This window comes from Scyliorhinus torazame, chromosome 8, assembly GCF_047496885.1.
Source record: "Scyliorhinus torazame isolate Kashiwa2021f chromosome 8, sScyTor2.1, whole genome shotgun sequence".
In the NCBI taxonomy this organism is placed as follows: domain Eukaryota; kingdom Metazoa; phylum Chordata; class Chondrichthyes; order Carcharhiniformes; family Scyliorhinidae; genus Scyliorhinus; species Scyliorhinus torazame.
This window is the reverse complement of record NC_092714.1, coordinates 143490553-143504036: the sequence shown is the minus strand read 5'-3', so window position 1 is coordinate 143504036 and position 13484 is coordinate 143490553. Positions and strand designations below refer to the sequence as shown.

General features: G+C 47.2%; 1 protein-coding gene across 1 annotated transcript in view; it reads right to left on the bottom strand.

Moving 5' to 3' along the window:
* The window catches only part of LOC140428165 (E3 ubiquitin-protein ligase SIAH2-like), a 46090-nt gene extending 40069 nt beyond the window's left edge, over nucleotides 1-6021 (bottom strand). Inside the window, exon 1 of the mRNA XM_072514315.1 lies at nucleotides 5753-6021. Coding sequence (XP_072370416.1) covers nucleotides 5753-5887 — 135 coding nt within the window. The 5' untranslated portion in view covers nucleotides 5888-6021. The remainder of the gene's footprint in view (nucleotides 1-5752) is intronic.
* Between the last annotated feature and the right edge of the window lie 7463 nt (nucleotides 6022-13484).

Sequence of the window (13484 nt, the reverse complement as noted above, 5' to 3'; positions counted from 1 at the left end):
TCCAGGCGAGGGGGCAGGAGAAGAGATTGGGAAGATGCCGTTCAAGGTGATGGGAGGGAGCTTTGGAAATTTGGGTATCCAGGTGGCACAGGACTGGGAGCAGCTGCATAAACTAAATTTGGGTCAGTTGGTAGATCAAATGAGGGGGTGTTTTCGGAGGTGGGATGCGCTCCCGTTGTCATTGGCGGGGCAGCTACAGATAATTAAAATGGCGGTCCTCCCAACGTTTTTTTGTTTGTTTTCCAGAGTCTCCAAATCTTTATTCCCAAGATGTTCTTCAAAAAGGTGAATGCAGAGATCTCGGCATTTGTTTGGACGGGGAATACCTCACAGGTGAAAAAGGTGCTGCTGGAGCGGGGGCGTTGGGGGAGCGCGGGGGGGGGGGGGGGGGGGGGGGTTGACTCCCGAATTTCATCAATTATTACTGGGCGGCGAATATTGCGATGGTCAGGAAGTGGGTAGTGGGGGAGGGGTCGGTATGGGACACGGGTTTGGGGGCATTGTTGACAGCACCTCTGCCATTCTCGCCAGCTCGGTACTCCATAAGCCCAGTAGTAGTGGCAGCCCTGAGGGTGTGGGGACAGGGGAGGCAGCATATGGGATTAGAGAGGGCATTGGTGTGGGCACCGATATGTGATAATCATTGGTTCGCTCCAGGGGGGGCTGGACGGGGCGGTTTGCGGGCGGATGCGGGCAGGGATCGAGAGGTTTGGGGATCTCTTTATTGATGAGGGTTTCCCGAGCCTGGAGGAGGAGTTTTGAGTTGCTGGGGGGAATGGGTTCCGGTATCTGCAGGTGAGGAATTTTGTGCAGAGGCAGGTTTCGACCTTCCCACACCTGCTGCCCCAGGGGCTACAGGATAAGGTGGTGTCGAGAACAGAAGTAGGAGAGGGGAAGGTCTCAAAGATCCATAAGGAGCTGATGGAGTGGGAGATAGGGGAGATGAAGAGAAAGTGGGAAGAAGAGCTGCGTGGGAAGTTGGACGCCGGGTTTTGGAAGAGACTCTGAGGAGAATTAATACGTCCTCGTCATGCGCCAGGCTCAGCCTGACACAGTTTAAGGTGGTCTACAGGGCACACGTGACTGTGGCCCGGATGAGCAGGTTCTTTGAGGAGGTGGAGGATAGGTGAGTGTGGGGTTCTGCGAACCATGCCCATATGTTTTAGGTATGTCCAAAGCTGAGGGGTTTCTGGCAGGGAAGTGCTGACGTCATGTCCGAGGTATTACAAATGAGGGTGGTGCCGAGTCCAGAGGTGGCTATCTTCGGTGTGTCGGAAGACCCGGGAGCCCAGAGGGTGAGAGAGGCAGATGTTCCGTCCTTTGCTTCCCTGGTGGCCCAGAGACGGATCTTACTAGGTTGGAGGGACTCGGAACCCCCGAAGTCGAGGGTGTGGGTTCGCAACAGGGGTTTGATCGGAGGTAGCAGCCATTCATCGACTTCTTTGAGAAAAACTAAGCTGTCAGCAGGGGGGAGGGAGGAAAAAGGGGAGGCATGGGAGGTGGTTGGGGAAGGTGGCACTGTTTGTGTAAGCCATGTTGGCTGGCGTTTGTGCCGTGGGGACGGGGGACGGGGGGATTTGTTGAGTATATTATTGTGGTTTTGTTTTTATTGAAATTTAATGTTTAAAATTGTTAAAATTATAAATGCCTCAATAAAATATTTTCGGAAAAAAAAATCAGAGATGAGAAAGGGTGGATTTGATGGACGGATATGGAGGGATGGGGACATAGAGGGATGGGGATATGGGGGTGGGGGGATATGGGGATGGGGGGATATGGGGGTGTGGGGGGTATGGGGGTGGGGGGATATGGGGATGTGGATATGGAGGGGTGGGAGATATGGGGGGTTGGGGGATATGGGGGTGGGGGAATATGGGGTGGGGGGGATATGGAGGGACGGGGATATGGAGGGATGGGGCTATGGAGGGGTGGGGCTATGGAGGGGTGGGGGGGTATGGAGTGATGGGGATATGGAGGGGTGGGGGGATATGGAGGGATGGGGATAAGGAGGGGTGGGGATATGGAGGGATGGGGATATGGAGGGGTGGGGATATGGAGGGGTGGGGATATGGAGGTGTGGGGATATGGAGGAGCTGGGGATATGGAGGGGTGGGGGATATGGAGGGATTGGGATATGGAGGGATGGGGGAAATGGAGGGATGGGGATATGGAGGGGTGGGGGATATTGAGGGATTGGGATATGGAGGAGTGGGGATATGGAGGGATAAGGATCTGGAAGGTGGGGATATGGAGGGAAGGGGATATGGTGGGATGGGGATATGGAGGGATGGGGATATGGAGGGGTGGGGATATGGAGGGGTGGGGATATGGAGGGATGGGGATATGGAGGGGCTGGGATGTGGAGGGATTGGGATATGGAGGGATGGGATATGGAGGGGTGGGGGATATGGAGGGATTGGGATATTGAGGGGTGGGGGGAAATGGAGGGATGGGGATATTGAGGGGTGGGGATATGGAGGGATGGGGATATGGAGGGGTGGTGATATGGAGGGATGGGGATATGGAGGGGTGGAGGATATGGAGGGATTGGGATATTGAGAGGTGGGGATATGGAGGGGTGGGGATATGGATGGATGGGGATATGGAGGGATTGGGATACAGAGGGGGAGTGGTAGAGATGGTCAGGAGGGTGAGAAGGTAGAGAGGGTCAGGAGGTAAAAAAGGTGAGGGATAGAGAGGGTCAGGAGGTAGAGAGGGTGAGGAGGCAGAAAGGATGAGGGGGAGCAGCAGTGGTTTCGGTCAAGGGAGTCGAGTACGAGAGAGCTGCATATGCATCTCTTCAACGTCAAGAGGTTCGAGATGAGAAGTGCGAGAGCCATCTTTATAAATTCAGCAGGATTGTGGTCCTGGCTTAGTGTGCTTGGTCAATGGGATGTGGGGTTATAGGGGGCTATAGTTGGAAGAAGAGGAGGCAACTGCACAGATAGTCTCAATCTTGGAATAACCTAGAAATAAACTTGACAAGAAAAAATTATTAACCATCTTCAGTTGCTTAAGGAACTATTTATAACTGATGTCTATAACAGCAAAAGCTGCAATGCTTATTAAAATAAATGCCCTTTAAAAACCGAAGTGCCATCAGTAACATCATAAGAGAGCGCTCAAATTAAGAAATGTAATTACTTTTCTGCCCAGACCAGCACTATAATAGCAAAAGAGACTGAAGTTAAACACCAATAAACCCAAGGCAACAAATACAGTTACATTTTTTAAGCTGAGTGCTCTCCTTTAAAAGAGCATTTACTTTCCAAATAATATTACTTAATTTTAATAGACAGTTCTGTTTAAATGTTGAATAAAATGGGGGATTTTCAAAAAAATCCATTTTCCCTTGAAGGAATGTACTTGCTAACACTGTGTCAGATCAAGGGGGAGGGGACAGAATAAAGTGGAATAATCATCATCATCATCAATATCAGGGCTTTTAAACCATGCCAGGCTGTTAGTGCCACAGTTCATTTATTGATTCATTTTCCATGTCAATGCTGGAGTATGTTATCTAACTTTCCTTTTGTTCAAATCCCCCCCCCCCACTCTATTTTCTTAGCAAAATGGAACCAAATCATGATTTTAACCAAAATGGTTAAAAAAAACGTTCCCAATGTGAGGTGGGAAGGCGTTGGGATGTGGGTGGCTCAGGTGGGGGTAAGCGAGCGGAACATCAATCTATCCTATTGGTAACCCCAGAAATTCTCTGGCAATTTCTTTTTTAAAATAAATTTAGAGTACCCAATTTTTTTTCCAATTAAGGGGCAATTTAGCATGGCCAATCCACCTACCCTGCACATGTTTGGGTTGTGGGGGTGAGACTCATGCAGGCATGGGGAGAATATGCAAACTCCACACAGACAGTGATGCAGGGCCGGGATAGAATCCGGATTCTCGGCGCCGTGAGGCAGCAATTTCATCTGATATTCACAAAGCAAAGTCTGAGGAGGCAAGCTGATGTCACTCATGCGGGAGCTAATGGGGGGAAGATCAGATTAGCTTCATTTGATTACATCATTGCGATGTGCAGAGTCAGCATTAAGAAAATCTACTTCAGGCCAACATATTTTACATTTGCTACTGGCCATATAAACGCTGGACTTTCAGTTCCATTGGTTTGAATGAAAGAGAAGCTGGGGTTTCTGTAATGGACAGCCCTCCTGCAACACCACTTGTACGCTAATCCCCAGTATGCTCCCTTGCATTTATTCTTCTCCCCCTTTAAAGCCCCAGTGACAGCGAAGCCTGGAGCTGTGTTTGTTCATATTCCTTATGGCTGGTCATTAATGTGGATACAAGTACGATGCTGGCTACCCCTCTCTCCAATTATATTTCTTAGCTCATCCCCTGTTGCAAATTCTGACATTTGTTTTTGCCACCTTGACAGCGATAGGTAACTCACCATCTCTCAGATAAGACATGAAATGAGGTCCCACCTGAAGCCTCAGGTTGATGTAGAAGATCCCAATGCACACGAGGGGCTGAATGGCCAACTCTTGCTCCTTTATCCTATGTTCATACTGCTCTGAAGGAGAGCAGGGGAGTTATCCCCTATGTCCTGATCACTATTTATCTCTCAATCCTGGCCCCGGGTCACTGTCCGTGTGGAGTTTGCACATTCTCCCCATGTCTGCGTGGGTCCCACTCCCACAACCCAAAAAGATGTGCAGAGTAGGTGGACTGGCCACACTAAAATTGCCCTTAATTGGAAAAAAGAATTGGGTACTCTAAATTTAAACAAAAACATCATTAAAACAGATAATCTGGTTCCATTGGTGTTGCACAAGTTGGCGGCTGCGTTTCCTACATCACAACCTCTAATACACTTCAAAAGCACTTCATTAGTCGTAAAGTGCTTTGGGGGCATCCTGGGGTCAAGAAAGGTGAGCTAGAAATGCAGAAATATTTATTTCATTAATGTCTCAGCTAATGTACGCCTATCCCCAGGTACCCTGAAAATAATGTTTAAAATAAATTGATATCGGTCGAATTGAGGGCCTTGACTTTCAAGTGTTTATATGCAAATTCCTAGCACATGTATACATTCAAACGAATGCTGCTGCTGATCAATAACACAGTGCAAAATTCACAAATGCAATCAAAATCTCCAGCAGTACATTGAGACGGAATATATTTTTCTTTGGTTGCTCCGTCTGACAGCTCAGTATTAAATCCTGTACCAGGCACTGAATAGCAATTGTCAATTTAAATTCCGGAAGGGTTTCACTGTTGGTGGCCACACTTGGGGAAGAAACGCTTAATCTGTCTAAATCCTTAAATGTCCCCACCAAAGTAAAGATTACTGCATCCATTCACCGCCGTGAGTGCACTTCCTTCAGTTTGATTATACACGGTGCCTATTCTTGTCCTGAAAGCCGGACATGTTACATATTGTAAAAGTAATAATAGTGTGAATGGCAGGCTGGTTAATGAACGTAGTTTGATTTTGCCAGAAGTGAAGCGATCGGGTTTCCCAGCCTGTCAGACGGTGCTGATCTGATCAGCTCCCACTGTGCTCACATGCAGTACACACTGGCAGTGTGACCTCTGTGTGCCCCTGCTCCACTCGAGGTTCCGGGGTCAGGCAGTAATGGACAATTTTCCACAATGCTGAATAATCATGGAGTGCGTGCCGTGGTGCCGGTGGACACATCTCCCAGCAGCGCTGGAGGGGGTTTAAAACAGGATTAATCCCCAGCATTTTACAGAGCGCATTCAATGGTAACCCTTTGTTGACACTTACCGTAAGGTTGCGTGTAGGGCGGACAACGCACACAAGTTGGACATCGGCCGAGAAAGCTGATTTTGCCCTGCAGTGCTGGTACCTGAAGTGAACAAGATCTAACACAACGCCAAAGCAGTGTGTGAAAAAAAGCATTGCCACTTTGTTTTTTGTTTATTTTGCTGGACGCAGAGACCAAAAGGAATGAACTCTACGACCCACCAGAAACAGGCTGAGGAAAATCGCGAACAGCAGCAGAGTTTAGAGGAGCTTTGCAAGTTCTGATGTGCCCTCTCAATATAAAAATACTTAAGAGTTCTTGCAGCAAGGCATTAACCAATCAGAAGGACAGCAATGGTATCCTCAAGGGCTAGATGTATCCAATAACAAATAGCTCCCCTCCCCTCTACCATCACGCATACTAAGCCCCTGATGAATAGTTCGGAGGAAGATGCACTAATAAATATTCCACAAGACCATTATTCCGCTTGGACCTTGTAATCACAAGTCAAACTGGAATACGGTGTTAAAGATTATTAACAGACACACTGCCTCCCAGTATCACAGGTTTATTTCAGCAGGAAAGTTTTTTAAAAATGAGAAATTTGAAGAAAAATAACAACACGTCAATGTTTTTCACCTGGCAGTTATGCGTTGGTACAGCACTCTGAACCCAGTACTGAGATGCTTCAGAGAATCCTGTATTGCAGCTGATCAACACACAGTGCAGAAAGGGGACTGCTATTGCTGCTGAAGTTTGAAGAGGTTTCGGCTTCAAGTTACAGTCCGGGTTAGTGTGAGGGTAAGGGTCACATTTAGAGTTACAATTACAGTTGGCCAGGGTTACGGTTAAAATTAGGGCCAAGGAGTAGGATGGAGTTACAGTTAGGTTTAGGGATAGAATTAGTGTTGGGTAATGGTTACTGTCAGTGTTGAGGTTATAGTTACAGTTCGAGTTTAGGTTAGGGTTAGGATTAGCAAGAGAGATAAAGGCAGGAAAGTGGCTGTCACTTGGTGGGGCTTTTCACAGTAACTTTATTGCAGTGTTAATGTCAGCCTACTTGTGACACTAATAAAGATTATTATGTCCACTCCCATCCACTGACATTGAGAAACCCGCGTTGGCCCCAAAACATGATCAGTGCCGGGCAGCAGACCCATCGCCAGTCTCCAGTCCCGCCCTGGTGACGCCTATAATTAGGTAAATCCCCTTTCTTTAATATAATTAGTCGGCTTGAACCCCAAGCCCTCACGCTATGCTCCCCCCCTCCCCCCCTGCCAGCCGCAACGCCACTGAGGGGGCTTTGGTGCAGATCTTAACAAACGACGACCTGGCATGATGGACCTTGGGGGGGGGGGGGGGGGGGGGGGTCAAGGAGGTAAGTCCATCGCCCATATAAAAGCAAAATTACTGTGGATGCTGGAATCTGAAACCAAAGAGAAAATGCTGGAAAACCTCAGCAGGTCTGGCAGCATCCGTAGGGAGAGAAAAGAGCTAACGTTTCGAGTCCAGATGACCTTTTGTCAAAGCAGCTTTGATAAAGGGCCATCTGGACTCGAAACCTTAGCTCTTTTCTCTCCCTACGGATGCTGCCAACCTGCTGAGATTTTCTAGCATTTTCCCTTTGGTTCCATCGCCCATATGCCCCTCTGCCGCTGTCAGGTTGCAGAGGGAGGGTCCTCCCCAAGGGTGTTGGGTGGGCTCAGGCTTGAGCTCCTGTCTCTCCCCCAGGATTGGGGTCCCGTGTCTCTGCTACCCCTTCTAGTCCTGGACAACCTGAAGATCACTCTGTAAACTTTGAAGTGGCCTTCTCACTTTGAACTGCTCTGCCTTACAACTGATGAGCAGATCAGACAGTTCATTGAAGATACAAGTCTGGAAGTATCAAGTACTTTCGCTTTCTTCACATCTGCTAACTCAGCCCCATGCTTTTAACACGCTGCTTTTTGAAGTCTCTGAACCTTCCTAAGAAGCTCACAGCACTGAAAAACTTTGAAATGCCCTGAGATGCTTCAGAATTCTTTGCATTCATTCAATTTCACAGTGCAGTGTCTTTAACTAACCTTTGATTGACAACTTAATGGTTTATACACAGCAGGCAGGAGGCTTATTTATTTATGGTTTCACATTTGAATGGATGTAACGTCCTCCCCCCCCCCCACCCCCCCATTCATCCTATTGGCAATGTTTATAACTGTCCCTCTTCTGATTGACAGCTGCTGGCAACTTCAAAATGTTACGTGCTTTCAGTTCTTCTTGCCCCAGTCCACCCAGGACACTTGGGGGACCCTCCCTCTGCAACCTGCGATGGAAGAGGGGAACATGGGAAATGGACTTACCTCCTTTAGCCTCCTCAGTTCCAACATGCCAGGCCATCACTGGCAGGGTGTCAGTGCGAGAGGGCAGTGCACCATTGGCAATGTGATGGGGGGGGGTCTGCAGGGGGCTGCTTGAGAGGGAGACAGCTGAGGGGGGGGGGGTCAGGTCACCCTCATGCATGCGTGGTGGGGGAAGGATGCCCCTCTTTGCTGAGGGGTTTGGGGTGCTCCCCTTGCCAGTGTAGAATCACAGAATTTACAGTGCAGAAGGAGGCCATTCGGCCCATCGAGTCTGCACCGGCTCTTGGAAAGAGCACCCTACCTAAGTCCACACCTCCACCCTATCTCCATAACCCAGTAACCCCACCCAACACTAAGGGCAATTTTGGTCACTAAGGGCAATTTAACATGGCCAATCCACCTAATCTGCACATTTTTGGACTGTGGGAGGAAACCGGAGCACCCGGAGGAAACCCACATACACACGCGGAGAATGTGCAGACTCCGCACGGACAGTGACCCAAGCTCGGGAATCGTACCTGGGACCCTGGAGCTGTGAAGCAATTATGCTAACCACTGTGCTACCGTGCTGCCCTTAGGGTGGGGACTCATCATTTCCGTTGCCGGGGGAGGAGTGTCGCCCTGAGATCGTTCGTGCAGGCTGGCCGGTGTGCTATGAATATTTCAGCAGACTAAAGGTGAAGGAATCCCATCTTGGCGATGCTCATAGTGCCAATGGGAACCATTCCGGTTTTTCCGCCGGCGGGAATAGTTTGTCTCGAAACCGGAGATGCTTGCTCCTTGTGTTTGTATTCTCATTTCTCTAGTCTTTTCTGTTTGACTAGTGTCTGCACTGTTCTTTGGCTGAAGCTTTCAATTGCTTTTTCTCCTGCTTACTTGCAATTATCCTCTTTATGGGTCAGTTTTCTTACCATTGGCAAAGGTTTTGGCAGTGGGGTTGATTTACATTGTAACTGCCTATATTAAAACTGTTTGCTCCATGGGTGCCATTTATTTGCATGTTTGTTGGGGTTGGTGTTATGAGTTTGAGGCTTCTGTTGGATTCTGAAAAGAGGGTCAAATACTGGTTTCAGTTTGGATGACGATATGGATGGTCTGCCAGATTATTTTAGAGCAAGGATTTGAGATTGGGTCCAGATACTGATCAGTGTCTAGGGTACGCAAGATTCACCATGTCTGGAATAGTGGTTAAATTTGTGATAAGGGTTGAGGTCGTTGGGATTAGGGTTGGGATCAGATTTATGGTTAGGATTAAGCTTTTGTTTATGTTAAGGTTAAAATTGAGTTTAAGCGAAGGGTCAGCATCAATGTAAATATGGATTGGAGATGGCACTATAACAACCCAACTCCAACCTACACTCACTATTAACCAGGGGCAGACTCCTACACAAATATTCTTTAGAAAGCACATGGATTGAACTTTCTATAAAAGTGTAGTGATGTCCCATTACTCATGGCTAAAATTAAATTAAATAATATATCACTTAAGAGCTGATGCATCTCTCCTATGTTGTTGGCTTACCAAAAATAGCCTTTATTTGGCACCGAGACCTGCAGTCCAGGCACTGCTTACACATCCAAACCCAATCTTATACCTGGGCGTGCATGTTGATCCTACCCTCCGTGTGTTGACTATCTAAAGGCAGCTCTGTGAATATTTTACAAACATTCTCCCATCTATCCTTAAAGCTATTCTCTACATGCAAGTGCTTTGACCCTCTCCCCCCAAAAAGTCTCCATCTCTCTCTGTTCCACCATTACATGCTACCTGATTCCCTCTGAATACGGTCTGTTTTTTCCTCCATGGATTCTCTCTTTCTCGTACAAGTATCTCACCCCATTCCATTTCTTTCTTCTGGTCTAGTAACTCCTCAGTTGTACTCTGTCCACCTGAAACAGTAACCCTCTCTTGCTCCCTCCATGACACATCTATCTTCCCTCCAAGTCTATATCTGCCTTGCTCTCCCCCTTCTATGATAAGTGTTTCTCTTTCCAGGCTCTTTGTCCCACTCACATTTCACTACAAGCACTAATTGCGAGAAATCTTCTTCAATGAACTTAACAAAATAGCTGCGCCAAAGCAATTTGACCACCACATTGTCGGACTGCTATACCATGTCCTGCACATGGACCAATCAAATTGGCAGAAGCCACCACCACTTAAGTTGTGACCTGTATATTGTCTCAACAATTCAAACCCAATGTTTGTATATTGGCCGGCTTCTGCCAATTTGGCAGCACAGTGGTTAGCATTGCTGTCTCACAGTGACAGGGTCCCAGGTTCGATTCTGCCGTGGGTGAATTTCCGTGTGCAGATTGCACGTTCTCCTATGTCTGCATGGGTTGCCACCCACAGTATAAGATATGCAGTTTAGGTGGATTGGTCCAAAGGTTAGATGGGGTTGTAGGGTTGCAGGGATAATGTGGAGGAGTGGGCCTGGGTGGGGCTCTCTTTCGCAGGATTGGTGCAGACTCAATGGGCCGAATGGCCTGCTTCTCCACTGTAGGAATTCTATGATAACATTAGGTTTATAGCTCCTGCACACTTGTCCCATGGATGTCTATTTAGAATCAGTGAAAAGAGCTTCAATTATGTAATAGGTCTAAATAACTCTGAAATAGTGAAGACCAAACCTACTTCCCATTGTCTACACCATTTTGTCATTTGAAGAGCTTACAGTCAAAGCTTTAACGGTCCAAAAACTGTTGTGTCCTAATGGAAACTAAATGATTGGAGTCCCGATGTCTAGAATTCTCTGCTTAAGATCAGCCAGCGTCCAGTGAAATCGGTGATTTAGTTGAAAAGGAATAACAACAAAAAGATGTAATGTATTTAATGTGTTGTTGACAAGAATCATAAAACGCTTGTGTGCCACAATGGGCTTCATCGTGGACTTTTCCCAGGCTTCCTGACATTCTCCAACAGTATGAAGCGATCATTTCTTCAGCCAGCAACTTTCCATTCGGTGGCCAACAATGGGACAGTGATCAACAAAATTCAACAAGGTTTTATCTTGAGGGGGGGAAAAGCTCTTGTAGAATCTTCCTGCCCGAGATTAATGGCTGCTTGAGAATCAGGATAGATAGCTGAGTTTGTCAAAGTCACTTTGACAAAATGTCCTGTTATTGAGCTTTATCGGTCATGAGATGGAGGAGGAACCTGAATCACACCGACGGGAATTTGAAAAAAAGAAGCGGGTGGATGAAAAATTGTGTCTTGACCAATCAGGGTCAAACTGCCTGGTTTAAATTCCAAACAACGCTGGCAACTAACTGTCAAGTCACCTGGTGAATTCTCCATGACAACGCCTCGACTACTCAGAGTCCACCTGCCAACCAATCAGCATTTTCTTCTCATACAGTATAAATTGTTGTTTAATTCCCCTTAGATTGATTTTCTTATAAAGCATCCTGATGAGTGCAAGGTGAAAAACTTCGACAATGTCTTGCTTCAGAGAAATGATTGGCAGATCCTTGCAACTTTTAAGTAATTAGCCAGGACTGTAATGGAGAGCTGATTTCTCATGCTCTTTCATTACTAGAGCACGCTGGTGAACTCAAGGTTGCTGGGCTTAGATCTCACCAGGGAGAGGAGTGATTACACTACATCATGTAAGCCACTTCCCGGCATGGATACTGACCCCTGTGGAACACTGCCCTGCTTGACAAATGATCACAATAAACAGCAGTGGAGCACAATACAAGTTGAGGGGTGGGAATGTTCAAAGGTTTCGAGTTTCTACACACAGAAATCAGTGGTACATTTGAGTAATTATTTAAGTTAATAAATGGAGAGAGATTGTCTGTTTTTTTCTGTAAATTACCACATACATATACGGTGTTTCAGCTGGATAAATCCTTGTTAAAGGGGGCTACGGTGACCTTGTGACAATGGAAGCAGCTATTCACTTCAACAGGAGGAGAGGGTAGCTAGGGAGATGGGGGTTGTTGCTTGGGGGAGCAGCTCCCTGACCCAGGCACCTGTTGTACCATTGGAGAGAAAGAGCTGACTGAGAGTAACAAGGGAACTCTATCTGGGGGAGTTGTGTTTCACTTGGAAACAATCACACATCGGGTCTCACAGGGCCAGACCTGGTGGCACAGTCCTCCATCATCACTTCATTAATGGTGGCAGCAAAAGTCATCCCGTCTCTGAGTGCTTCACAGTGCACACATTCCACACCACCGCAGCAGACCAGTCAAGGAGAAGACAGATTGTCACACTGCACTCCATCTTGCAAGTGACAAATGCCCTGCTTCACAACATTAAATGTAGCGTGGGGCAGCAACGCTGGATGATGAGACGTTCACATTTCAATAGAAACGGTTGGTTCTTTGGAAAACAGACTAGTCCTTGTGACATTCCATTTTATACAAGACATCTTGTAGGTGGATTAGGTGGTTAGGTGGATTGGCCATGATAAATTGCCCATAGTGTCCAAAATTGCCCTTAGTTTTGGATGGGGTTACTGGGTTATGGGGATAGGGGGAGGTGTTGCCCTTGGGTAGGGTGCTCTTTCCAAGAGCCAGTGCAGACTCGATGGGCCAAATGGCCTCCTTCTGCACTGTAAATTCTGTAAATTCTATGAATCTACGATCAAAGCAAGATGATTGTACACCCCAAACAACCTCTTTGGCTCCCTCACAGGGATGTCAACCCTCCAGGAATTTCTCCTGTCAGACACATGGAGTGCCAGAGGCCAAATTAAACAGCGGTTCCAAATGTTTAATTATTTAAAGGTAGACCTCGCGTCAACTGGTGTTTTATCGCCTGGCAATCGGCAAAATGGAAGCAGGTGTCAGGGAGGTGAGATTGAAGAGAAAGAGGATCTCCTCCAGCAGGAGGAAGGCTCAAGTTTTTCACACACTGACATAATGGTGGTAGCTTCAAGGTCAACCAGCTGAAATCTTACTGCAGTCAGAGCCAACTGAGACTTGACTTCTCCCTCACAAATGCTACATTTTCTCCCTCTCCATTTGAGTCCACAGCAGACATGGAGTGACCTTTGCATACAGAAGTTGAATGAGTGTTAGGGGACACGCAGTGCCAATGTGCTTTTTGTTGTATATCACAGCACAGAGTTCCCTAACTGCAAGCTTCCTTAGAGTGTGCTGTGATTTCTCACTAATGGGTACTGGGCCAACTTGCAATGCAACTGTGTCGGGATCATGATGTGGAGTGGGGATTTCTGGCATCTTGCCTGTCACTGGTGCAGAAGCACAAGACCAGCGCTGAAGTGAAATCCTGTTCCTGTCTGATGCTGAAGCCTCTACCAATGTAGTGAAGATGTGGAGCTGCCAGAGTTGGACTTGGGTGGACTGATGAAGGAGCTAAGCTCCGAAAGCTAGTGATTCCAAACAAACCTGTTGGACTTTAACCTGGTGTTATAAGACTTCTTCATGTAGTGAAGGA